Raw genomic sequence first — 27,031 nt, 5'->3', positions numbered from 1 at the left:
TGCTGTTACTTTTCTTCTTGTTTCTACATAGCCGTGCCAGCTTGGCACAGGCACTCACTATTTGATTGTTTGTTTGTTTAGAATATGTTTACCCTGCCTTTCTCCTTTAAAAGGACCCAAGGTGGCTTACATCATTAAAAAACACTATTTAAAAGCTAAATACAGCAAGTGTATACAAATATTTTTAAAAGAATCAAGCAAATACACACTATGTATTGTTCACATAAAAAGTGTGAACAAAATCAACACCAAAAACCCATTTACAACAACAACGCACAACACTCCATTTAAAAACCCTTCTCGGACAGCCAATCACTAAGGGAAAGCCTGTCTGAAGAAAAAGGTCTTTGTCCACTTGCAGAAGAACAGCAAAGATTGAGCCAGTCTGGCCTCCAGTGGGAGGGAGTTCCAGAGTCTGGATGCAGTGATAGAGAAGGCCCTCTCCCATGTCCCTACCAAAGGTTTCAAACTTATTCTTCTTGTTATGTGCTGTCACCATCATCCCCAACTCATGAATCAGCGATCTTCAAAATCTCCTCAACAGTCCTGCTCAGCGCTTGCAAGCTCAAGCCTGTGCTTTCCTTTAGGGAGTCAATGCATCTCCCATTTGGTCTTCCTCTTTTCCTGCTGCCTTCCACCTTTCCCAGAAATACTGTCTTTTCCAGAGAATCCTGCCTTTTCATGATGTGCCCCAAACAGGACAACCTCAGTTTCAACATTTTTTGCCCCCGGAGATAATTAAGAATCAATTTGATCCTACAAGTGAAAGCCCATTAGAATGTTATTTATTTTAAAACAAATATTATTTCCTGTTATGGAGTTAAAGGGGTATGAAGTAATAAAACTATAAGAGCAGCTAAAAGCCCTATTTCAAACTGCAAACTCTACAAGAGAAGTGAGAAGTGAGAGGTAGGAGTCAATGGGAGAAAAGTAGAGTGATCAAATTTGGGACTAGAAATTGGGCCCATAATCCCTTTGTACTGTCCAGGAAAACATGGGGGCCATTAATATAGACATACAGCTTATAAAGCGTTTAACTTATATTTATTTTGGTCACTCGAAGATACGAGTGGCCTTTTTTCAATTTAAAACCTGGTTTTTAAAGGGAAAAAAACAGGTGGGGGCATAGGAGTGGATACATTCTTCAGATATCTGACAATGGGGGTATGTGACCCTCCGAATTAAAACGGGAACTAAGACCTCCCTTGAAAAATGTACAGTTTCAGATTTTAGAATGGCTTAATTCACATCCCCACCATTACTACAGAAATAAAACGGGGTGGGCGCTGCTGCTCTCCAGGTGCTAGACACCTATTGAACTGCTGGATAGCTCGGTGGTTTAGGTCTCTGACTGTGGAGCCAAAGATTGGGAATTCGATTCCAGTCCCCAGTTGTGCCTCTTTGACACGGGCTGGACTCGATGACTCATAGGGGCCCTTCCAGCTCTGCAGTTCTAAGATTACTATGATTAAATTATTATTTGAAGAAATTTGGTTCTGCTACCAGGAACTGATGCTTTTGAATTGTGGCGCTGGAGGAGACTCTTGAGAGTCCCCTGGACTGCAAGGAGAACAAACCTATCCATTCTGAAGGAAATCAACCCTGCGTGCTCACTGGAAGGACAGATCCTGAAGCTGAGGCCCCAGTGCTTTGGCCATCTGATGAGAAGAGTAGACTCCCTGGAAAAGACCCTGATTTGGGGAAAGTGTGAAGGCAAGAGGAGAAGGGGACGACAGAGGACGAGATGGATGGACAGTGTCATCGAAGCAACCAACATGAATTTGATCCAACTCCGGGAGGCAGTGGAAGACAGGCGGGCCTGGCGTGCTCTGGTCCATGGGATCACAAAGAGTCAGACACAACTTAATGACTAAATAACAACACCATGCTAAAGCTGTTGTCTCAAGAGCTCTGAGAAAACTGCTAACTCTTGAGAGCAAGAGCAATGCAGAGCTAACTTAACAGCCACCATCTATGTTATCAGCAGTTCAGAATGTGTGTTTCTATACAAGTATGAAAGGTACAAGAACCTTGTCTGCTTTTTTATCTGGTTACTCTTGGATAAACAGAAGGGGCGGAGGCAGTATGGGCTAGTTTTAGCTTAACATTACAATTTGTCAGTGCTGATGAGCCTGGAATGGGAGGGGAGGGGGTAGGGGTGACCAAATTAGCCAAGCCTCTGAACGACCTGACAACATGTCTTTAACCACAAGCATTGTGTTAAATGTGCCCTCAAATCAGAACTGATTGACAGCGACCCTCATGAGGCTCCCAAGGGTGGGTTTTACTAGCGACACCCCACCCCGGCGAGTTTGGGTTTATTTATTTTATATTTATTATTTATTTTATTTCTATCCCGCCTATCTGATCGTATTAGACCACTCTAGGCGGCTTTCCATGGTTGTGTGTAGGGATTCGAACTCAGACCTGTCATTTTGTGCACTACGTTCCACGGGGTATCACAAGCATTATACGGTACTGTTGCAGAAAAGGGCGATGTATATTTCCAAGTACTGTATAGAAAAATTAAAATAGGGTCGGGAAATCACACACACGCAGGGAAAAATGAACGCTACAGCAAACCGCGCAGTATTAGCATTCCCAAACCAGCCCAATTACCGAACCAAGACCTGTTTGGTCAAATCCACGGCCACTATCGCGGAGCGAGGCGGGGGCAAGGTTGCAGGGCCCTAGATTTCCTCCCCCCCCCAAAAAAAACCTGTCAGCTGCATTCGCTGTGTATATATTTGCGTGTATAAGAGAACTTGATTTTCAACTAGAAAACGGTGCAGGGCCAGGTTGAACCCACGTCCCCATCTGGATCAGGTCCCCCCGTGACTGCTTTTTGTTAAAAAGATGACCAGGTGAAAGGCATTAATTAATAGAGAAGCAGAACAACTACGGCTCTTCTCCGGTTGAATCTCTACCTTTCTCCACTGACCAGGCAAGTAGGCGGCGAGCTGTTCTCTCGCCTCTCATTGGAGGACCTGAGCCTTCGGAATGTTCAGGAAGTCTGTCTGGGCCGCTCTGACCAACCCGGTGCAGGCTTTTATTGCCAGGTGCAAGTTTCTATTGCCGGAGTGCTGCCAACTTTTTCATCAATTGTCTCCATCTTCAGTTGAGAGCAGTCTGGCTTTGGGAATAGGGGGCTCTTGGTCGACACTGAGCAAGGTAAATACTTCCTCGTGGTGGTGATTAGTCTCTCTCTGCAGTGGGATCTGTGGATTTTTCGTCTTGAGATTCGAACTGGGATTCAATAGGTTATAAAGTTCTTTTCTCCTCTTTATTGACAAGTAATCCAGTTTGATTAATAGTATTTCCTCCAACCCCGTGGAGTGGGCGACCTATATCGTGCCTCTTCTTCAACTTATTCTTACAGCTCCCTTGTGCAGTGGGTCAGGCTGGGAGGAAATGATTGCCACAGTCACCCAGTGTTTGTTGCTTGCGGGAGACCTGAACCTGCATCTCTCGTGGGGGGGGGGGGAGGAGATAGCTGTGCTAAGCCTATTTTGAAGAAAATCCAGTCTGCAGAGTTTTGAAATTTTACTTTTTTTCAGACAACAACTCCCAGAATTCTAAGCCAGCAAGAGGATGCTATTTGGGGATTATGGGTGTTGTAGTCTGAAAAATAATGGTTTTCCCTGCCAGAAGAATGAGAAGTTTTTTTCTTTGACATATCCCATGTCTGGCAATCTCGTCTCTTGCAGGGCAATAATGGCTCCCCTACGACTAGGCTAAAATAGTGCACTGACTCTTCCCTCTAAAATGATAAGGTGTAAATTAATAGACTCAGAATGTTGAGTGTTGAGCCCTCCCAGAAATGATCCATCAAACCTGCATTAAATTTTAAAAGATCAGATGTGGGAGGCGAGATCCCTTAAGACTGCTTATCTGTTCAAGCTGTCCCTGACATAACTGGCACAAAATAATTCTACTACCATAGGAGCTATTTATCATAGCATTTATTTAGCCATTGATATAGACAAATACTGTATAAGACACATCTGAAAATAGTCAACATTTATCATAATCTGCTTGTCCAGATTTTAACCTTGTTAAAATCCAAAATATATGTGTTTGTGTGTGTGGATTCACTAGTGAGTGAGTGCAGGATAGACATATAAATTAATTTTGTTGCTGGGAAAGCTTGGGAGATAATTCAGAAATTAAAACATCACTATACATGGAATGTTGGTACCATTTACCATCCAAAACATACAGATCTTGTGTTGGAATTAGCACATATTCATTGTCTAGGAAAAGTACCTCAGTTAATTGAGAAGTAAGTTATCAGGGTAAACATGCACAAGGAATAGGTGGTCCTCTGGAGGATGATGTTCAATTTATATCAGTTCAGTTGTTTTGATTGTTCATGTTTAAATTTTTCTGTTCTGAGGCTTGATTGTGTGATTTGAGGCACTCCCTGGAAATCATCCAGAGCCTTTTTAATGAGTGTCTGTTTACCATCAAAGCTTGACTAATTTTTTTTCACAAGTTGTCAAGCAGCTGAGATGCAGTGGAGTGTGGGATACGGGATCCATCTTGATTCAGGCCTGAGGGGAAATGGCTCTTTGCTTTGGTGTTAGATTCAGTAGCAAGATAGTGAGCACCTGCATCTTGTCTCATGAGAGAAGCCATCTCAAGGCCAGTCTGTCTGGGTGCTAAGCAGAAGACTTGTTTTGGGGTTTTGGGAAGGGGTGAGAAACTGTGACTGCCTTTCCAAATCTTCAAAGAAGGGTGAGACTCTGGTGGCTTGTCAGTGTAGAGAGTATGGAATGGGGTTTTAATGTATATAAGGGGCTATTCACTTAGATTACTTCAAAGAAGGATGCTGTGCTCATTTGTTGTCCTGTCCTGTCATTCCAATGCAACACACTCTGTGTATGCTATGTAGGTTGGTAAGCTAGTATGTAAACATTAGATAGGGATATTAGCTTTCTTGTTCTGATCTTCTTTTCCCAACTTGTGTCGTGTTGACTTTTGGATTTTTCTATTTTGAACTCTTTTTAAAAGTAAATATAAAAATCTTCTCCATGTCAAGGCTTCGTTATTGACTCAAATCTATACTAAATTCAGCCCCTCAACTACCTACTGAGGAAGAGGTTCAGTGTTAGGTATGTTGGTGGCAGTCCTGCCCTGAAGGGCTGGTTTTCAGGCAGGTTGTATAGCCAGCAACCTTAAACCCTGCCAGGATCTCTCTCACATGCACACACTCAGGGGCAAAAGGGTAGTGGATGTGGGACCTGACCATCGTGACACATGGCTGCTGTCTTCTGACGTAATGATGCTTAGAACACTCCCTAACTGTGTTAAGGCAGTGTCCAGTTTTCCACAAATGAATGTGTATTACAGACAAAACATGGAAAGTTACTTTTAAAAGCTAACAGTTACTCATTACAATGTTTGAAAACCAACTCCTTGTTATTTTTTATAACTGATATTAAAAGCCTCGTGTTGCTTGTTTTGCTGTTTATCCCTTTCTGTTACTATTCTGTGAGGAGTGCATATGTATATCTTAAACTCTTAAGAAACCCTCTTTGGTTTTGCTACAGTTTATGAGGATTAGGCAAAAAATAAAAGTAGAAGGAACCATTAATAATAGTCAAACAAGCAAAATTTCCCAAAGGCAGGGATAGGCAGGCAATTCCTCCATTAGACGTCAAACAGAATGCAAACTCTGCCTTTGGAGCTTGTACAGTGGGGTCTCAACTTACGAACTTAATCCGTATTGGAAGGCAGTTCTCAGGTCGAAAAGTTCGTAAGTCGAATCTTCATTTCCCATAGGAATGCATTGAAAACCATTTAATCCGTATCTGCTCTTTTCGTCCATAGAAACTAATGGGAAGCTGCTATTCCGCCTTCTGCCACTAGAGGGGGATATTTTTTTCTTTTTTCCTTTTAACCTAAGATGACTTAGTTTTTAAAAAAGGGAAAAAGAGTTCGTAACTCGAATCTAAGTTCATAAGTTGAGTCCATATATTCCTATGAGAGCGGTTCGTAAGTCGAAACGTTCGTATGTCGAGCCGTTCGTAAGTCAAGACCCCACTGTACAAGGATCGTGTGTGGGTCCCCCTGCCATCCCTTTGTTGGTCTGTGAAAGAAAATTCTGTTTCCTTTGGTATTCTCTTTCAGTTTCAAGAAGACACAAAGTATTAATTCTCATTTAAAAACTGAGGAAGAAAAAGGTGGAGGTGGCGAGACAGAAATTCCATCTTGTTCTGGCCCTTGAAAGTTGTAATCTCAGTTTGCAGTCTAGAAGTTGGTTTTCCTCATGCACCAGAATTATGTGATCCGATACTGTACGGAGTGTTACATAAGCATATCTCCCATAGTTTGTAGAACACATTTTATGAAAGTAAATTATGAATACATTGTCTGAAACAATGTATTCATCATTTTGAAAGAAAGCCTTTTTTTCTGGTTTGATGGGGAAAAACAAAAAGGCTTTAGAGGAAAAAATAAATCCCTATATTGTTTCCCCAAAGGCTTTACCTCAAAAGCAGCCACAACTGTGGGGAGCAGGTGTGAGGTTTATGATATGATAAGGCAAGCTGTGCAGTTCACAACTCTCCTTCATATGTTGTGATCTTGCCTGCCAGCTGAGACAGCTTGACAACTGTGACCTTCCAGATCTTGTTGTTGTTTAGTTGTTAAGTCGTGTCTGACTCTGTGACCCCGTGGACCAGAACACGCCAGGCCCTCCTGTCTTCCACTGTGTCCCAAAGTTTGGTCAAATTCATGTTGGTCGCTTTGGTGACACTGTCCAACCATCTCGTCCTCTGTCGTCCCCTTCTCCTCTTGCCTTCACACTTTCCCAACATCAGGGTCTTTTCCAGGGAGTCTTCTCTTCTCATGAGATGGCCAAAGTAATGGGGCCTCAGCTTCAGGATCTGTCCTTCCAGTGAGCACTCGGGGTTGATTTCCTTCAGAATGGATACGTTTGATCTCTTTGGAGTCCAGGGGACTCTCAAGGGCCTCCTTCAGCACCACAATTCAAAAGCATCAATTCTTCGGCGGTCAGCCGTCTTTATGGTCCAGCTCTCACTTCCATACATTGCTGCTGGAAAAACCATGGCTTTGACTATGCGGACCTTTATCAGCAAGGTGATGTCTCTGCTTTTTAAGATGCTGTCTAGGTTTGTTGTCGCTTTCCTCCCAAGAAGTGGGCATCTTTTAATTTCGTGGCTACTGTCAACATCTACAGTGATCATGAAGCCCAAGAAAATAAAATCTGTCACTGCCTCCATATCTTCCTCTTCTATTTGCCAGGAAGTGATGTGGCCATGATCTTAGTTGTTTTTTATGTTACTGGGCAGCAAATCCCATAATCCTTCATCACTGCCCAGGGCTGTTAGGATTTGCTCTGCCAGCAACATGTGGAGGTCTGCAGTTTTTCTCTTTGGCCAAATAGGTGAAGGTGAGTCTGTGCCTGCCGGAGGGCATCCAGACCTTTTTGCAGTTTTGAAGTTGCAGAGGCAATCAGAGATCATGAAAGTCTTTGTGTGATTTGATAGTTGCTATTTCCCCAGCCCCAGGCTGAGGGATGCGTACCTTCTTTGACAAAGATATTTAAAGTTCCCTGGTTATGCTGGCCCTATCAAACCCTCGCCCTCATAGGCTGATGAGGGGAAGCCAGTCCCTGCTATCACCTGAGGTGCTTTGGGGCACCGCCATTACTCCGTGCTGTGTAAGTTCTATGTAATTTGGGTAATAACCAAGTTGATACAAAAAATATGGTGGCATAAATGATTCCAATAATAAGCCAGGATTCACTACAAATGCTTTCTTTTCTTTGATATTCAGAAACGCTTTTGTAAGGCCTTTACAAACCTTCATAGAAATGTTTATGAAACAAATGAATGAAAATGTATAAACACCAAAGTAATCTACCAAACCTCTATATTAATGAATTGGAAGAAATGTTAAAAAATATGTGACACAAAGTTTGTTATTGGGTTCCAAGGTTGGAGTCAGAGAACTAGTCATAACACAGATTTATTTACCTCAGGTGGAGAGATAAAGCTCGTTGCTTGAAGAATATAGGCCAATTTAATGTCTGAAGAAAGAAACAAAATTTAAATTACTTGGTATTAAAAAGTGAACCTTAAATTTCTATAAACTATAAACAGATGCTTGACTTTTTAAAAAAATAGCTAAAATAAATTAACCAGATTTATGTGCATAAACTAAATATGAACAGGGACCTTTAATGAAAGGGGTTCTTTCTAACAAAGGATTTGTCAGTCCCAGAAAGCTGAAGTAATTTATTTTGGGATAGACAATTTTCACCTTGCGAAAGTATGTTGAGCCACTACTTCGTTAACATCGAACATCTCCCAGTTGAACGATAGCTCACTTTTCTTGAATTCATAAATGTAAGCTCTCGTCATAGATTGAAGCTGGAAAAAGAAACCATGTTCACTTTCTTTTCAGGAAAAGACAGCCATGGAAAGAATGGAGCTGATCAAGCAGTTCCGTGAAGAAGCCACTTTCTCCATCTGCCTGGAATATTTCAAGGATCCCGTGGTTATAAACTGTGGCCACAATTTTTGCCAAACTTGCCTCACCAGGTGTTGGGAAAATTTGGGCACAGAGGCTTCTTGTCCTCAGTGTAGACAAACTGTCCTGGAAAAGAAATTCAGGCCCAACCGACAACTGGCAGGTGTTGTGGGAGTGGTGCAGAAACTTTTGGTGAGAAGACAGGCACAAGGGGAGAAGGCCATGTGTGAGAAGCACCAGGAGCCCCTGAAACTCTTTTGCCAGAATGATCTCGCCCCCATTTGTGACGTCTGCCACTCCTCCGAAATGCACCAAGATCACAGTGTGCTTCCTGTGGAGGAGGCTTCTCAAAAATGTAAGGTAGGATACAATTCCAGGTAGTGACAGGCAGGAACCATTTCCCAGCATTACGTCCTGTTTTCTCTGTATTCCAGCCCAAGATGGAGCAGAGAGCTTGGGTCTCTCCAGATGTTTTAGAGGTCAGTTCTCAGATCCTCGGCCAGTGTGGCGATGGGCAAGAATTGCCGTCCAAGCCAAGTGGAAGCCCAAAGATTCCTGACTCGTGCTTTACAGCTGGAGGGGACAAACATCATCACGGGGGCTGATGTCTCCAATTTCATATGCATGGTTAAATCCATTTCGGATTTTCTTCTGAACTTCACAGGAGTGATCCAAGATTCTGAACTCCACCCACCAAATAAGTTTGGCCTTTGGGGGCTTCCAGGGGGAACAGTTCACCTCTAAAACAAGGCATCAAAGGCCCCAGATCCTCCAGTTTCTTTTATTTTGGCTCAAAACCCCATTCCCCCCCCCAAAAAAAAACGACAAAGTGCTTTTGAAAGCATGTAGGAAGGTGGTGCAATCCCTGTGATTGAAAAATGGCCCCAGAATCCCAAAGATGTGCTGGTGTGCATGTACACACCTACAAACACAAGAGAGTTTTTCCCCTCTGTGTCTTATTTCTCCATCTTGCTCCCTCTTTTGCAGCAGATGAAAGACAGAAATAGGGGAAGAGATTTACAGACATTTAAAGCAGGGAAAGCCAAACCTGGCTGGGGACGATGGTCGTTGGAGGCCAGACCATCTGGAGGATGTCCCGTTAGGAAGAGCCGTGCAGTGTCCCCTTCGATATCAAGGTGGATATGAGTGTGAAGGGAAATAGCTGATGGGTGTCAGGTAAAATGAACCCTCATGAAGCAACATTCTTGCTCCTACTTGCAGGAGAAAATCCAAGCATGGGTGAAGGTCGTGAAGGAAGAAAGAGCAAAGCTGGTTGTTCAGGATTTGGCTGAGCAAAAGAGAAGCCAGACCTCTCTGGTGAGTGTTTCATGAAAAGCATGTAGTCAAAGCATGCCAAATTGTACAATATTCTGCCTGAAGTGAAAGGACTTTGTCTGCTCACAGAAGGACAGCAAAGACGGGACCAGTCTGAATTCCTGTGGGGGGGAGTTCCAGAGTCTGGGAGTAGCAACGGAGAAGGCCCTCTCCTCTCCCATGTCCCCACCAAACGCACCAGTGAAGGTGGAGAGATTGAGAGAAAGGCCTCTCCTGATGATTTTAACACTCGAGCAGACTCATAAAGGGAGATGTGGTCCATGAGACAACTGGGACCCAGACCATTGAAAGCTTTCTAGGTTACAACCATCACTTTGAATTCTGCGCGGGAATGGATCAGCAACCAGCGGAATTGCTGTACCGACAGTTGTGTGATCCGTATGTCCAGCCCCAGTTAACAGCCTGGTCGCCGCATTTTGGGACCACTGAAGTTTCAGTAGGCAGCCTCACATGGAGCACATTACAGTAATCCACTCTGGAAGTAACGCGTCTCTTCTTCATTGAAACACCCCATTCAAGCTTCTCCAATGTGCTTTCCCTCTCAATAAAACATGGCATTTGCTAAAAAAAAAATTAATGTTGGTACATTAACAATACAGTGGTGCCTCGCACAACGAGTGCCTCACACAACGATGAATTCACACAACGATGCCTTTTTCTGTCAAATTTGCTGCCTCACACAGCAATGTTTCCTATGGGGGATTTTCACACAACGATCTCCCTTTTCGCTCCTGTAAAAGTGTCTTACAATGTTTGGAAGCTGTTTTAAATGATTGCAATGGTTAGACCACCTCCTGAAACCTATGCAAACTGATTTTGGTGTTGTTCTGACACTTCGTTAATTTATGATGATTTTTTGTTTTTTCCATTGGAAACCATTAGACAGACCATCCAATGGTTTCCAATGGAGAAAATTCAAAAAATCATCATAAATTAACGAAGTGTCAGAACAACACCAAAATCAGTTTGCATAGGTTTCAGGAGGTGGTCTAACCATTGCAATCATTTAAAACAGCTTCCAAACATTGTAAGACACTTTTACAGGAGCGAAAAAGGACTTCGCAAAGCCATTGGAATGTATTGAGTCGGCTTCAATACATTCCAATGAAGGAAACATTGTTTCACACAGCGATGTTTCCTATGGGGATTTTCACTCAGCGATGGCAATCCATTCCAATTGGAACGGATTAACGGGTTTTCAATGCATTCCTATGAGAAATGGTGTTTCACAGAACGATGTTTCACACAACGTTGATTTTTTTGGAACCAATTAACATCGTTGTGTGAGGCACCACTGTATTGATTACTGTATTTTTCTGTGTATAAGATCCCCTGATGTATAAAACGACCACTACTTTTCTAACTACAAATTAGAAATTTTGATCACTGCTTTCCATGGTACTTCCTAATCCCGGGGCTTAGCAAAAGAAGGGGGAAAGCAACTATCAAAGCGCTTTGATTCTTTCTTTCCCCCTCCAATTTTTGCAAAGAAAGTGGAGGGGGAGAGCAAGTGCTTTGATCCCTCCCCCCCTTACTTCTGTGTATAAGATGAACCTCAATTTTCATCTTAAATCTAAATATTTTAGAGAAAAGTATCATCTTATACACAGAAAAAATATGTTACTTTCCTAACCTTTTTGATAAGCTGACTTCATTCTGGGAAACTTGTTCAATCTTCTTCTGTTTGAGGAGGTGCACCTCTGATAGCCATTTTTCCACAGATGGATACACTTTTATAATCCACTCCATTAATAAATATGGATTTAACTCAACCATCCCCACGTTGGTGCCTTCAGAAGTTATTAGGTTATAGTTCTCATTATCCTTGGCTAGAGTACTGGATGTTGCAAGCATATTGTGAGCTGAGAATTATGGGCACTGTAGTGCTGAAGGCATAAGTCAAGGGAAGGTTCATTTGTATTAACCCATGATACATGCATCATTGCTTTTGTTTTTTTAAACAGAACCATTTTAAATCATGGTACTGGAGTTCTCCTGAATTCTTTGTGTTTTGAGAATGAGGTGTTTCGGTTGAGAAACTGTTTCTCTTTAAAATGTCTTCCAAAATTTTGTACTCAACTCTCAACCCTTCATAAACATTGCTATTAAATCCTTCCCTGGTTATTGGACCAACCACCTCTGTGTCGTAGCATATTGATGAGAATGTCCATTGGCAAAGTAAATGCAAATTCTTATCATTTGGGCTCTGTTTACATGTTGTTGATGATGATAATATCCTGAGATGACATTTCATCCCACCTCCACTGGTGACCTTTGTGTCAGGATCATATTGCCAGGTTGTGACTTCATGTGGAGACCCTTTCCTGGAGAGATGTCTCTGTGTGATTTCTGCCCCCTCTTCCCACAGAAACAATTAGAAGAGGAGAAGAAAATCATATTGACTTTTGAGAAGATGCAGACATTCCTTGATGAGAAGTCATCTTATTGGTTGGCCTGCCTGGAAGATCTGAAGGGGAAATTTGAGGAAAAGCAACAGGAAAATGTCACCAGGCTCTCTACAGCGTTTGCTAGCCTTGATAAGCTGATTTCCAAGATAGAGGAGAAGTGCCAGCAGCCCACAAGTGAATTCCTGCAGGTAAGGAGGAGGAGGATTTGCTCAGTGGTTTAGGTATCTTATTATGGAGCCAGAGGATTGGAGTCCAATTCCCCACTGTGCCTCCTGGGAGAAGGGCCAGCCTGTGTAGCCTTGGACAAGCTGCACAATCTCAGGGTACACACACACACTCACTCACTCCCCGGAAGAAGGGAAGGGCAAACCCACTTCTTAGTGTTCTCTACTTGGAAATCTCTGAAATGGATCACCGCAAGTTAGAATTGACTGGATGGCACGTTGTTGTTGTTAAGAGGAAGACTTCTTGCCTCGTAGCTCGGGTAAAAAGAGAGTTCTTTTGAATCTAATGTAAGAGCATTGCTCTGGTGTTCTGTTTCCACAATGACCATTGAAGTACCTTTGGGAAACCCACAAGCAAGACGCAAGGGTAATAGCACTGTGACCAAAACCAGCTCATGTTGTCTACCATCTATTCCATTGCCTGTGATACTGGAGATACAAGGCAACCATAATGGGTGTTGGCCATTGATAGCTTTATTCTCCACGAAGAAAACAGGATTTCTTAGATGAGGAAAGGACAAATAAATCCAGTAGCTGAACCCATCTCTCTCTTCCTTTCTCTTTCAGGACATCAAAAACACACTGGATAGGTATGTGGCTCTTTCTCCATTCCCATATTTCATTTCATTATTTCTTTGTTTCGTTCACCTCCTTAGTAAAGAGTTTTAATGTAAACCTTAACTACACACACACACACACCTGTTTCTGCAAAAAATCCAGCTCTGAGAACCATTAGGCTCAAACACATTTTTCTACAGTTGATGGCGTAAAGCAGTGAGTCTCAAGCTTGGGTCTCCAGATGTCATTGGACTAAAACTCCCAGAAGCTTTCACCACTAGCGCTGCTGGCCAGGATTTCTGGGAATTGTAGTCATTCCTATCTTGCACTGAACAGTGGGACTGTTGCTCCCAAAGACTAGAATTACCTGGAAAGACAAGGGGAGAGAAGCAAAGGTATGGCTTGGAATCTTCTACCTGAAGTCCATTTCACTTTCTCCAGCAAGATGTAGCCAGCAAAGGTGGTGGTGAAGGCTTCTGGGAGTTGTAGTCCAAGAACATCTGGAGGCCCAAGGTTGGGGACCACTACCCTAGAGGGTATAACTGGTAATTTTTAGTGGAGAGAAGCCTTCCAAGATCCTGGGTCACATATGATTTCCCCAAGATTGCTGGAAGCTGCTCATTGCCTGCGCTCTTAAATAGGATGTATGATGATTTATTCACCAAGCCGGGAGTGGAATTGATCAAAGCAATACTTCCATTTTGGTTAGGAAAACCCTGAGCCTCAAAATGCCAGTCCTAGGCACCCCTCTTTTTGTGTGATGAGATTTACTCTTGAGTAAATGCAACTACTTCACCATTTTATGGAGTTCTTTCTGTTTGTTACATGCCCATCTAGCCACTTCCAAATGATGGCCACCGTAACAGGGTTGTTGGAGGTATGTGAGATGTCCAAGGAATGCTTTGTCATGAGTTCCCACTGAGTTTTTATGACAAAGCAGGGATTTGAATCCAGGTGTTTTGAGTCTTCCTAAACCCAGCACTTTCCAGTATACTATGCTGGATTTCATGGAGTTCTTTATTCAATTTTTAAAGCATGACCTTTCCCCCATTTTTAGATGTGAGCAAAAACCAGGGATGCAGCTGGCGGAACTTTCTGGGCTGGAGGAGACACTCAAGATTTGCAGTCGAAGAAATTCTGCTCTAGAGGAGGCCATCCAGAAATATAAAGGTAGTGCTTACCAGTCATTAACAAGGGTCTGCATTAGCCTGTCCCAGCTTTGGGGGTATGGAATCTCAGAATGTTTTAAATTCCCCAAAACCCGCCCAGTTTGGTTGGTTGCATAGGATTATGGGAGCTGTTCTCCATAACATTGAGAGGAGACTAGATTTTCCCCATTCCTTTTCCCTTTGTTCTGCTACAGTTTCCATTATCCCTAACTAGCAAGGTGATCAATGAAGATAATGAGAGCTGTAGTCCCAACACAGATGCAGACTGCTGAAGTGGAACAGGATGACCCTCACCTAGGCAGAAGATGAGAAATCAGTTCTTTATTTAAATGAGAGGTGTGTCCCCTCTCTGAGTCCCCCCAGGCAGCATGGCCACAAAATAAAACGGGCATGGAAAGTTATTAGAAAAGTCTTGGGTTGTACAACTTTATTGCTCTATTAATCATGGTGGGATGTGCATTTAGAGGGTTGCCGGCAGGAATTATCAACACAAATATTGGAGAAAGTATAAAAACGAACACCAGCACACAGAGGTCTAAGAAATATTTGCCCTGCTTGGCTTTAAATAGCATATTCAGAATCGGCAGCTGCTTTCGGAAAGCTAACTGAAAAGTAATCTTATCTGACCTGAAGAATACAGTGCTTTTCTTTTTTATAAGTTATGATGACACAAAATGCACCAAAACTGTAAAAACACACTGGCTAAGGCCTAGCAAATTTTTAGTGTTGCAATAACTTGGAAATTAGACCATTCCTGTCCAGTAGTTAATCCTTTTAGGTTTTATTTTTAGATATTAAATGCTTAAAAAAAGAGAAGAGGCAGACCTTCTGTTTGCTGAGGAACAAATGTATTAGCCTAAGTATTGGTGTCATACTTTTTTCAGGAACACATGTTAATGAAAAATGGATGGAAGGATGCCCTCTACATCCTTGTTATCTGTTGTTATGTGCCACCAGGTCATTTCTGACTTATGAAGATCCTATGAATTAATTCCCTCCCAAGTGTCCTGTTAATAGCCTTGCTCAGCTCTTGCAAACACAAATCCATGGCTTCTTTCATTGAGTCAAGCCATCATGCATTCTGCCTTCCTCTTTTCCTACTGTCTTAAATTTTCCCAGCCTTAATAACTTTTCTGGTGAATCTCACCTTCGTGCGATGTGTGATAAGCTCAGTCGGTTTTGTTAGTGCTTCTAGTACAACACCAGGACTGAACCGAATCTGCCCCAAGAGATAGTCTACCCCTTGAACTCATCACTAGTATTGTACAGTACTACACTATAGACAGGATACCCAGTGTGGTGTACTAGGGGAAACAATGATGGAGGAGGTCTGGGTTCGAATCTCTGCTCAGCCATGGAAGCTCACTGGGAGTGTGGAACTGGTAAAACCATTCCTTAAATATGCTTACCTTGAAATCCCTATTAGGGTGACTATAAGCTGGTACAGAACAACCCTATAGATAAGTTACCCAGCAGGAAGCAGGAGGTTTTTTGAGGTGGGGGGGGGAAGGAGCTGTCTTACACCACATAATTAACACATCAGGGGCTGCCGCTCCTCCAATCGCTACCCTCAGCCGTGCTCCTGTGCTTTGTGCCTGGGGCCACATGAATCCGGGTGCAGGGCTCCTGCGCCACAAAGCCATTGGGTGGAAAAGGGGATTCCGACGGATGAGGTTTCTGTGATGAGGTGCAGAAGCATCCTTTTTATATGAGGCTGCACTTGCTCTTTTGAACAGTTTGGAATGCAGCAGAGGAGCCCTGTTTCCTTGTGCAATTGGCCACCTCGCTGGGAAACCCACCTGCATAAATAATCTACACATGCCCAGATGTACATACAGTGGTTCTTAGGAAGGGTGTAATTACTTCTGACGTTAATTACCCATCCCACAACAAGGTTGATCATTGTGTTGGAGGGCAGGTTTAATCAATGGAATCCATGACCTCTGGAGGTGATGTGTTTCTCCAACTCTGGAGGCCATCAAGAGAAAATCGGCCCACCCTCAGTCAGATCTGCTTTAGTCTGGATTCCTGCATCGTGCAGGGAGTTGGACTGGATGGCCTTAAGAGGCCTCCTAGAAGCCATAATTCTAGGTTTAAGAAAGCAGCTTAGCCACGTGAGCCATGAGAAAAATTTTAAAAGCACAGTTGGTAATGCTTTAACTAACTCCTTTTATTTTTCTTTTATTGGGCCACTAAGATCCCCCTCCCCCCCCCCCAAAGACTAACAATTTTTTTTTGTATTTTTTTTTATAAGGGATAACAAAAAGGAAAAGGGAATTGGGATTGATGAGGAAGAGGGGAGACAATAACATACTTTCATCCATTCTGTACCTATTGCCATATCAAGATTTTGAATTATTCTATTTACTCTTTTCTGCCTTCTAGATTCAGTTCTCCTTTCAATATGTACTGTTCACAAGCTGCCTGTTGATTCTGTCCACTTGTTAAATAGATCCCATATTTCTGTTGCCTTTTGCAAGGGATAGTCCTTCATAACTTCTGATAAAATGTCCATTTCGGCTATTTCCCGTATCTTTTCAATAAGATCTTCTTGTTTCGGTACCGTTGATCTTTTCCAATTTTTAGCATATAAAATTCTAGCTGCCGTAACTATGTATATAACTATATAATTCTTTGAACCCAAAGACTAACAAATTGAGGGTTTTTTTAATCCTCCAGAAACTTCACAGAAAAATGGGCAGCTGAAAACAGAAATGTTGAGAATTCATCCTGGCCAAATCTCATCATAATACCGATGTGCTACCAAGTAGATGATAACTGGTTTGTGGAAAGTATAAAGTTCCGGGGGGGGGGGGTGTTACCAACTCTTCCTTCTGGTAGTGCTCTGGGACAGTGCAACTTACTAAATGGGTGAAAAAGCATGTAACCCCATCATCCTCACACACTCCAGGTCGGGATTTGAACTCCTGGCCCTCAGGCGCTCCAACCCACTGAGCTACCCCAGGTTCCTCAATCCAATGTGAGTCTCAACTAGAGCCAGCCTCCTGAAATCAGTGTCTTACTCAGGATGTGACTAAGAAATCCCATTTGTTTTAATGGGTCTCTTCTGTTGGATTTAGCATTTTGAATCAAATACCCATTTTGCTTTGGCCCTTTTCTTTGGCAGGTAATCCTTCTCGAGCTTTCCATGACGTTTGAAAGGAATCCATGGCCACGAAGAACCAAATTCCTCCCTGCCCTACATGAGAAGAAGTGGTCGAGTTCTTTATTCGTTCCTGATGGCCTTGCAAACAGTTGTTGAAGCAAAGGCATTGCAGGCTGTCCCGAGAGTGCCCTTAGCTTGTCCCCTCCCCTCCCGGCTGATCTCCACAGACAGGTCAAGTTGCATCAGTGCTCCAGAATTTCCAAGATCAGTCTTCTCCAAGCCACAGAGGTTGAGGAGGAGCATTGGGTGGGATCCTGTCCCTGCAAAACCACTTCAATGCAACCATCTCTCCGTGAAACAGAAAGAAGTACTTCTGGAGAACACAATCGTTTCTGGAGTGTCCAATAGATACATCCCACGGAGGAGGAGAGACAATAATCATCACCAGGCACATCCACAATGTCAGACATATGGAAATGGGTGACACACATTTCAGCCAACATCTCAGTGCGTTTTTTGCATGTCTGATGAAGTGGGCATGTCCGCGAAAGCTCACATTAAAATATAACCGTTAGTCTTTAAGCTGCCACCACGGTTTTGTCTTGTTTTGTTTTAGTTCCTTTGGATTTTGCCTGAGAGGCCCGCACAGACCCACACGGCTGCCCCTTCCAAAATTGAGAAATTGCTGAGTGAACAGGAAGGGGGGTGCGCAGCACTTTCATTAGAGAAGTTAAAAAGCTGGACGGGCACTCTGTTGGGTTGCCGAACCAGCTCCTGCAAAGGAAATTGGGTGTGCTTAAGTATTGAAAAGGATCCTGGCTAAGGAAGGGTCCTGGGAACAGGAGGCAAAAAGCCAAGCGGAGCAAAAACAAAAGAAAACCGTGTGGAGGCTGCCTTTTGCTTGAAACAGATTGACTTGCATGGTTCAAAGCCGTGGACGGAGGAAGTGAAACCACCTTAGGCACCAATTGGGGACGTCTGAGAAAGACGTGGGTGATGGACTGGTGTCCAAAGGAGAAATTCTGAAGCATCTGGATAAAAAAAGCTAACATGACACTCCGTCCAGCGGCAGGCAATGACCTTATATTCCTGCTGGCCATTGGCCAGCCTCCAACCATAAAACTGCAGCCGAGGATTGGATTTCTCTTCTTTTAAGGACAAACCAACCCTGGGGGCTTAATTGCATTTTAATAGAAACGGCAAACATTGTTTTTAATGTTGATGATTGTAATGCCTTTGTAATTGACTGTTGTTCTTAACTCTCTTCTAAGCTACCTGAGGTCCCAGGTCTGGGGGAAAGGCACCAGATTCCTGAAATAAATATTAATCCTAATCTCTAGTCACTAGGAAGCTAACGGAGGAGAGGGAGGAGGTTCTACTAAAGGTCTCTATCTCTTACTTCTGTTCCAGAGGCAAGCCTGAGGTTTTGGTACTAATATATAATAGTTGTGTGCCATCAAATCAGTTCTGACCTAGGGTGACCTTTTCCAGGGTTTTCCAGGTAGAGAAGACTCAGGTGTGGTTTCCCATCCCCATCTTCTGGGGAGAGCCCTGGGACTGCCTGTATCTTTTGTGTCTGGACATAGATGGTTGGTAGTGTTTGATTCCATCATCCTACCTTCTGGTGCCTGAGCTGGGAAAATGCTGCCCCAGAATGTCTTGTAAGCCCTTAGCAGAATAGGCCAAGAACGGGCTGTTTCACTTATAACGGTGAAAAATGCAAAACCTGGAAACGTTCTGGGCTAAAACTTTCACATCACATCAGCCAGTATGGCCACCATGGATTTGGGGAGCTGTTCTCTGGGGAAGTAACTTTTCCAAGCCCTGCTCTTTCCTCTATAGACGGATGACTTAATGGGTACAAACTCCACACCTTGCAGGTCCTCAAAATTCAGGAGGTGGGAAAGGGTAGAAACGATGCTTTCATTGATCTGCTGACCTTCCCTAGGGTTTTTTTTTCAATCAACCAAACACTTATTGTAACAATTTTAAAAAGCGAGAAAGACACAATCTCTGTTTCCAAATTTGTGGCTTTTATTGGTTTTCCAATAAGACCATATTTTCTTTCCTTAATTTCAAATTTCAGCTCATTTTAATATAACATTTATTTAAGGTATCCCAAGGGGCTTAAGGTGTGACGCGTGCTGGATGCCCAGAGGAAGGCAAAAAAACTCCAGGGTCTCCCAGCCAATCAGCCCTGGAGGAAAATTCCTTCCCGACCCCAAAATGGCAATCAGCGCTACCCTGGGCATGCCAGCAAGGGCCACAGGGAAGCAAACACCTTTCTCCCACCTTCTACTCAACATTTTCATTGGTGCTGTAACTACAGAGGTGAACAAGCATATAGGTCCAACAATCATGAGAATCCGTTGAAAAGCTTTCCCTGTTTGACTGTCCAAATGTTTGATGTTCTGCAATATCGATGTAGTATTATTGCACATCATCCCCTTCCTGCCCAGTGCACATGCATGACTGTGGCTCAATGCTGCAATGAAAATTCGATTGGTAGCCAATGCGAAACTGCGAAGGGTGTCCACCTGTACAAACGAATGTGTGGTTAATGAGCTTTTCAGAGCAGAACACGATTATATCTGCTTGGTCAACGAAAGCCGCTTGTGGTTATATGTGTGTTGATGACGAAGCATTGATGAACGGCATGCTTCACATTGATCACCACATAACCCAAGCACGTGTCTGCCCAATTCTAAACCTTACCCTAACCCCAAAGATAATGTTAACCTTCACTGAGCCCCAAACCCATAATTTAAACCCAAATCCCACTTTAAACGCAGCCCAAACCCGAGCCTTGCTCTCAACAACCTTGATTTCACACCTTCTGGTTTCCACTTCTTCCCACTGGCGAAGCATGACTTGGAAACCAGTGGTGATGCAAAATGAGGAGGCAGAGAAAGCAACAGTGAAACAAGGGGATAAAAGATAGTAACTCAGAATACCTCCTGGATGAACGGAGAAACAGGTTTTACGCTGGAAGAAGTCGAATGCAATGAAGACAAAGGTCATTGTAGGGGGAAAAAATAAGTCACTTGAAAGAGAAAACTCTGCAGCTGTTTTAGCTTTTTGCTTTTTAAAAAGAAATGCCACCGTATGTTATTAAGTCTTGAGTCAACAGGGAAGACCCTTTAGCTGACCCTCGTAATTATGTGTGCAGCGTAAAAACCATGTAAGCAAATACCCGACTCCTATTATTTCCTCTTTGGCAACGAGCCGCATTTTGTCCAAGCAGTCAGGCTTCTTGATTTCTGAAGTATATTATTTTATGAAATGTATTACTTCCTGATTTCTGGAGTATGGCATGTTTTTTTAATTTAAAAAGGGTAGATGTTTCACGTTTATAATTAGTGACCATTTTGAGTACAGTCCTTATTTTCCTGGTTAGTTCCCAAGTATGTTTCGATTACAACATTAGTTGAAATGATCCCACAGTCAAATTTGTATGACGCCTGCTGGATGCCCAGGGGAAGGCGAAAAACCTCCAGGACCTCGGGCCAATTGGCCCTGGAGGAAAATTCCTTCCCGACCCCAAAACTGGCGATCAGTGTTACCCTGGGCATACCAGCAAGCGCCAGAGCCTCCCAGTCAGATGGTACTTACTTGAGTTAAACCAGTTACGACCGTCCCCTTTTGTGAATGATTTGAGTTATGTACGTCTCCACTTGCGAACGATTGGAGTCTTCAATATACTTGAGACATGATGTTTTTGAATTATGGAACCTAGAGACTTTGCAGAAATGAAACTTGTAGAAAGACTTCTGGTCTTTGCGTGGGAGGTCTATAAATCTCTCTATGACTCCTGGAGCAGTCAGGCTTCCTGATCAGGATCTGACACCTAAAGATACTCACCTATATTTCAGATTTCTGTGGGTTAAAGAATACTCACCTGTGTAGCAGTATAAATCTTACTCCAGGACAAAGTCAGTTCAACTGGGCCACCTGCGGGCACCACTGAAGGAGAGGCTGATCCTGCATCTTGAATCAGTGCTCCCCACTATAACAAAAGACATGCAATTGTACCGACATTCATAAATCTTGAAGAATGCCAGCGGTTCTCCTTGCCGCACGTTCATTGCACACCCAACACGCTCCAGATGTAGAACTGAATAGATCCATTGTTGCCTTTCACCAGGCAAAGCCAAAAAGGAAAACAATGATCCAGAAATAAGAGGACTAACAAGATGTCTGAGGGAAATCTGTGAACATCCTTCCTGTAAATGATGACTTTTCCTCTTCCTCTCCTGCAGCCTCCACTCTTCTGTCCCTCATCTCCCTCTGCAAACCCTACAATGAAACTAGGGAGAATGCGAGACTTTTCCACGCTGCATCTCTCAGGTTACTCGGCCTAAAGGAGAATGACACCGAAACAAAGATCCCGCTCAGGAAAACAAACTCCTCTTCAGATATCCTTGGGGTGGGGCTCCTTTGGGTGCACAACAAAAGCCCCTGAGACTGTCTTGTGTGATGTTCCTTTACAGGTGACTCTGGAGCAAGAGGGCGAATTTACTTATGCCGTGCTTTTACCTCTTCCAAAGGGACATTCCAAAGGCACCCTCATTGCCACGTCTTTGGAATTCATGGAAATTACTTACCCAGTGTTGGTCTCTTTCAAGATAATATCTGGAACATGATTGACACACCTTTAGGAACTTGTTGCGAAGTACCAGTGACATGAGGTTCATTTCACAGTTGTACAGTTCAGGGCATTCGTGCTAAATGATCGGTATTCTCGATCGTTTCCGGACAGTTTCAGCTTGCTCTAATACCATAGCAAGAAGCTTTCGGGTATAGTGGTACCTCAATTGACGAAGTCTCCACTTGCGAACGTCTCGAGTTACGAACATCTCCACGTGCGAACGATTTGAGTTACAAACGTCTCCACGTGCGAACGATTTGAGTTGCGAACGTCTCCACTTGCGAACAATTTCAGTTACGAACGTCTCCATTTGCGAACGTCTCAAGTTACGAACGTCTCCGCTTGTAAACGATTCGAGATACAAAAGTCTCCGCTTGCGAACGATTGAACTTACGAATGTGACCACTTGCGAACTATTCAAGTTATGAACGTCTCCACTTGCGAATGATGTGAGTTATGAATGTCTCTACTTGCGATCGATTCGAGTTATGAACGTCTCCACTTGCGAACGATGCGAGTTACGAATTTCTCCACTTGCGATCGATTCGAGCTATGAACGTCTCCACTTGTGAACAATTCGAGTTACAAAAGTCTTCGCTTGCGAACGATTGAACTTACGAATGTGACCACTTGCGAATTATTCGAGTTGTGAACGTCTCCACTTGCGAACGATGCGAGTTACGAATTTCTCCACTTGCGATCGATTCGAGCTATGAACGTCTCCGCTTGTGAACAATTCGAGTTACAAAAGTCTTCGCTTGCGAACGATTGAACTTACGAATGTGACCACTTGCGAATTATTCGAGTTGTGAACGTCTCCACTTGCGAACAATGCGAGTTACGAATGTCTCCGCTTGCGATCGATTCGAGTTATGAACGTCTCCGCTTGTGAACGATTCGAGTTACAAAAGTCTCCGCTTGCGAACGATTGAAGATACGAATGTCACCACTTGCGAACGATTCGAGTTATGAATGTCTCCACTTGCGAACGATGTGAGTTATGAATGTCTCTACTTGCGATCGATTCGAGTTGTGAACGTCTCCACTTGCGAACGATGCGAGTTACGAATTTCTCCACTTGCGATCGATTCGAGCTGTGAACGTCTCCACTTGCGAACGATGCGAGTTATGAATGTCTCTACTTGCGATCGATTCGAGTTATGAACGTCTCCACTTGAGAACGATTGGAGTTACGAATGCCTCCACTTGCCAACGATTGTAGTTGCAAACGTCTCCAACTGCAAACGATTAGTTAAGAACGTCTTCACTTGAGAACAATTCCAGTTAAGACCGTCCCCTTTTGTGAATGATTTGAGTTATGTACGTCTCCACTTGCGAACGATTGGAGTCTTCAATATACTTGAGACATGATGTTTTTGAATTATGGAACCTAGAGACTTTGCAGAAATGAAACTTGTAGAAAGACTTCTTTTCTTTGCGTTGGAGGTCTATAAATCTCTCTAGGACTCCTGGAGCAGTCAGGCTTCCTGATCAGGATCTGACACCTAAGGATACTCACCTATATTTCAGATTTCTGTGGGTTAAAGTATACTCACCTGTGTAGCAGTATAAATCTTACTCCAGGACAAAGTCAGTTCAACTGGGCCACCTGCGGGCACCACTGAAGGAGAGGCTGATCCTGCATCTTGAAGCAGTGCTCCCCACAATGACAAAAGACATCTAATTGTACCGACATTCATAAATCTTGAAGAATGCCAGCGGTTCTCCTTGCCGCACGTTCATTGCACACCCAACACGCTCCAGATGTAGAACTGAATAGATCCATTGTTGCCTTTCACCAGGCAAAGCCAAAAAGGAAAACAATGATCCAGAAATAAGAGGACTAACAAGATGTCTGAGGGAAATCTGTGAACATCCTTCCTGTAAACGATGACTTTTCCTCTTCCTCTCCCACAGCCTCCACTCTTCTGTCCCTCATCTCCCTCTGCAAACCCTACAATGAAACTAGGGAGAAATGCGAGACTTTTCCACGCTGCATCTCTCAGGTTACTCGGCCTAAAGGAGAATGACACCGAAACAAAGATCCCGCTCAGGAAAACAAACTCCTCTTCAGATATCCTTGGGGTGGGGCTCCTTTGGGTGCACAACAAAAGCCCCTGAGACTGTCTTGTGTGATGTTCCTTTACAGGTGACTCTGGAGCAAGAGGGCGAATTTACTTATGCCGTGCTTTTACCTCTTCCAAAGGGACATTCCAAAGGCACCCTCATTGCCACGTCTTTGGAATTCATGGAAATTACTTAGTGTTGGTCTCTTTCAAGATAATATCTGGAACATGATTGACACACCTTTAGGAACTTGTTGCGAAGTACCAGTGACATGAGGTTCATTTCACAGTTGTACAGTTCAGGGCATTCGTGCTAAATGATCGGTATTCTCGATCGTTTCCGGACAGTTTCAGCTTGCTCTAATACCATAGCAAGAAGCTTTCGGGTATAGTGGTACCTCAATTGACGAAGTCTCCACTTGCGAACGTCTCGAGTTACGAACATCTCCACGTGCGAACGATTTGAGTTACAAACGTCTCCACGTGCGAACGATTTGAGTTGCGAACGTCTCCACTTGCGAACAATTTCAGTTACGAACGTCTCCATTTGCGAACGTCTCAAGTTACGAACGTCTCCGCTTGTAAACGATTCGAGATACAAAAGTCTCCGCTTGCGAACGATTGAACTTACGAATGTGACCACTTGCGAACTATTTGAGTTATGAACGTCTCCACTTGCGAATGATGTGAGTTATGAATGTCTCTACTTGCGATCGATTCGAGTTATGAACGTCTCCACTTGCGAACGATGCGAGTTACGAATTTCTCCACTTGCGATTGATTCGAGCTATGAACGTCTCCGCTTGTGAACAATTCGAGTTACAAAAGTCTTCGCTTGCGAACGATTGAACTTACGAATGTGACCACTTGCGAATTATTCGAGTTGTGAACGTCTCCACTTGCGAACAATGCGAGTTACGAATGTCTCCGCTTGCGATCGCTTCGAGTTATGAACGTCTCCGCTTGTGAACGATTCGAGTTACAAAAGTCTCCGCTTGCGAACGATTGAAGGTACGAATGTCACCACTTGCGAACGATTCGAGTTATGAACGTCTCCACTTGCGAACGATGCGAGTTATGAATGTCTCTACTTGCGATCGATTCGAGTTATGAACGTCTCCACTTGAGAACGATTGGAGTTACGAATGCCTCCACTTGCCAACGATTGTAGTTGCAAACGTCTCCAACTGCAAACGATTAGTTAAGAACGTCTTCACTTGAGAACAATTCCAGTTAAGACCGTCCCCTTTTGTGAATGATTTGAGTTATGTACGTCTCCACTTGCAAACGATTGGAGTCTTCAATATACTTGAGACATGATGTTTTTGAATTATGGAACCTAGAGACTTTGCAGAAATGAAACTTGTAGAAAGACTTCTGTTCTTTGCGTGGGAGGTCTATAAATCTCTCTAGGACTCCTGGAGCAGTCAGGCTTCCTGATCAGGATCTGACACCTAAGGATACTCACCTATATTTCAGATTTCTGTGGGTTAAAGAATACTCACCTGTGTAGCATTCCAAAGGCACCCTCATTGCCACGTCTTTGGAATTCATGGAAATTACTTACCCAGTGTTGGTCTCTTTCAAGATAATATCTGGAACATGATTGACACACCTTTAGGAACTTGTTGCGAAGTACCAGTGACATGAGGTTCATTTCACGATTGTGCAGTTCAGGGCACAATGATCGTTATTCTGGATCGTTTCCGGACAGTTTCAGTTTGCTCTAATACCATAGCAAGAAGCTTTCGGGTATAGTGGTACCTCAACTTACGAAGTCTCCACTTGCGAATGTCTAGAGTTACGAACGGCTCCACTTGCGAACAATTCTAGTTACGAATGTCCCCAGTCGAAAAAAGTTGCTTCAACTTGCACACAAAGCCTCAACTTACGAAGGAAAGAAACCCAGAAAAAAACTTTCCTGCCCTTTTTTTGACCTAAGTTCATCATAGGTCGAAAGAAGAAAAAAATATTCTCCCTCTAGTGGTAGAGTATGGATTAACCGGGTTTGCATTAGTTCCCACAGGAACTAAAGCCTCCACCTACGAACAGTGCCTCGACGAAAAACAGACTGAATGCATTAAATGGTTTTCAGTGCATTCCTATGGCAAAGTTTGATTCGACATACTTTTCGACATACGAACGGTGTTTCAATATGGATTAAGTTCATAAGTTGAGGTACCACTGTATCATCTGCCCACGCTCCTTTGATGTCACGAAGCATCACACACAGTTGCTGGAAAGCACAGCAGCTGGAAGAAGGGATACAGTTATCCCTTTGAATGAAGAAATAAGATAAAGGTAAAAAGGTTCCCCTTGATCTTTAGTCCAGTCGAATCCGACTCTAAGGGGTGGTGCTCATCCCCATCTCCAAGCCATAGAGCCAGCATTTGTCCATAGACCGTTGCCATGGTCACATGGCCAGCATGACTAGGCATGGAACGCCGTGACCTTCCAGACATGGTGGTCCCTATTTATTGATTCACATTTTTGCATACTTTCGAATGGCTAGGTTTGCAGGAGCTGGGACAAGTGATGGGAGCTCCCTCCGTCGCATGGGTTCGATTTTACAACAGCGGGTCTTCTGACCTTGCAGCACAGAGGCTTCTGCGGTTTTATCTGCAGTGCCACCACGTCCCTGACTGAAGAAATACTCACCTTAATAATATAGTCAATATTCAGGAAAAAATGGGTCAATAAAATGCACAAGTATACAACTGTGGCACCGTCTTCAATATACTTGAGACTTGCTTTTTCAGAATTATGGAACCTGGAGGCTTTTCAGAAATGAAACATGTAGAAAGATTTCTGTTCTTTGCGCGGGAGGTCTATAAATCTCTGTAGGACTCCTGGAGCAGTCAGGCTTCCTGATCAGGATCTGACACGCAAAAATACTCACCTATATATCAGATACCTGTGGATTTACAGAATACTCACCTGTGTAGCAGTATAAATCTTTCTCCAGGACAAAGTCAATTCAACTGGGCCACCTGCAGGCGCCACTAAACGAGAGGCTGA

General features: G+C 43.4%; 1 protein-coding gene across 1 annotated transcript; it reads left to right on the top strand.

The window, feature by feature from the left end:
• Nucleotides 1-3,093: 3,093 nt before the first annotated feature.
• Nucleotides 3,094-20,871, top strand: LOC110091249 (E3 ubiquitin-protein ligase TRIM7-like). Its single transcript, XM_078388661.1, has 7 exons — nt 3,094-3,171; nt 8,434-8,859; nt 9,721-9,816; nt 12,203-12,430; nt 13,034-13,056; nt 14,082-14,194; nt 17,321-20,871. Exons 2-7 carry the CDS (start codon nt 8,446-8,448, stop codon nt 17,350-17,352), a joined length of 906 nt encoding a protein of 301 aa, XP_078244787.1. The 5' UTR covers nt 3,094-3,171; nt 8,434-8,445; the 3' UTR covers nt 17,353-20,871.
• Nucleotides 20,872-27,031: the final 6,160 nt, after the last annotated feature.

Source organism: Pogona vitticeps, chromosome 2, assembly GCF_051106095.1.
Source record: "Pogona vitticeps strain Pit_001003342236 chromosome 2, PviZW2.1, whole genome shotgun sequence".
Taxonomy (NCBI): domain Eukaryota; kingdom Metazoa; phylum Chordata; class Lepidosauria; order Squamata; family Agamidae; genus Pogona; species Pogona vitticeps.
The sequence above is the reverse complement of the archived record's forward strand: the minus strand, read 5'-3'. Positions and strand labels throughout refer to the sequence as shown.

Coding starts and splice junctions, on each gene's coding strand:
- LOC110091249 (XM_078388661.1), top strand. CDS start 8,446: ATGGAAAGAATGGAGCTGATCAAGCAGTTCCGTGAAGAAGCCACTTTC. Junction 9,817..12,202: donor AGAGAAGCCAGACCTCTCTG/GTGAGTGTTTCA, acceptor CTCTTCCCACAG/AAACAATTAGAAGAGGAGAA. Junction 12,431..13,033: donor CCACAAGTGAATTCCTGCAG/GTAAGGAGGAGG, acceptor TTTCTCTTTCAG/GACATCAAAAACACACTGGA.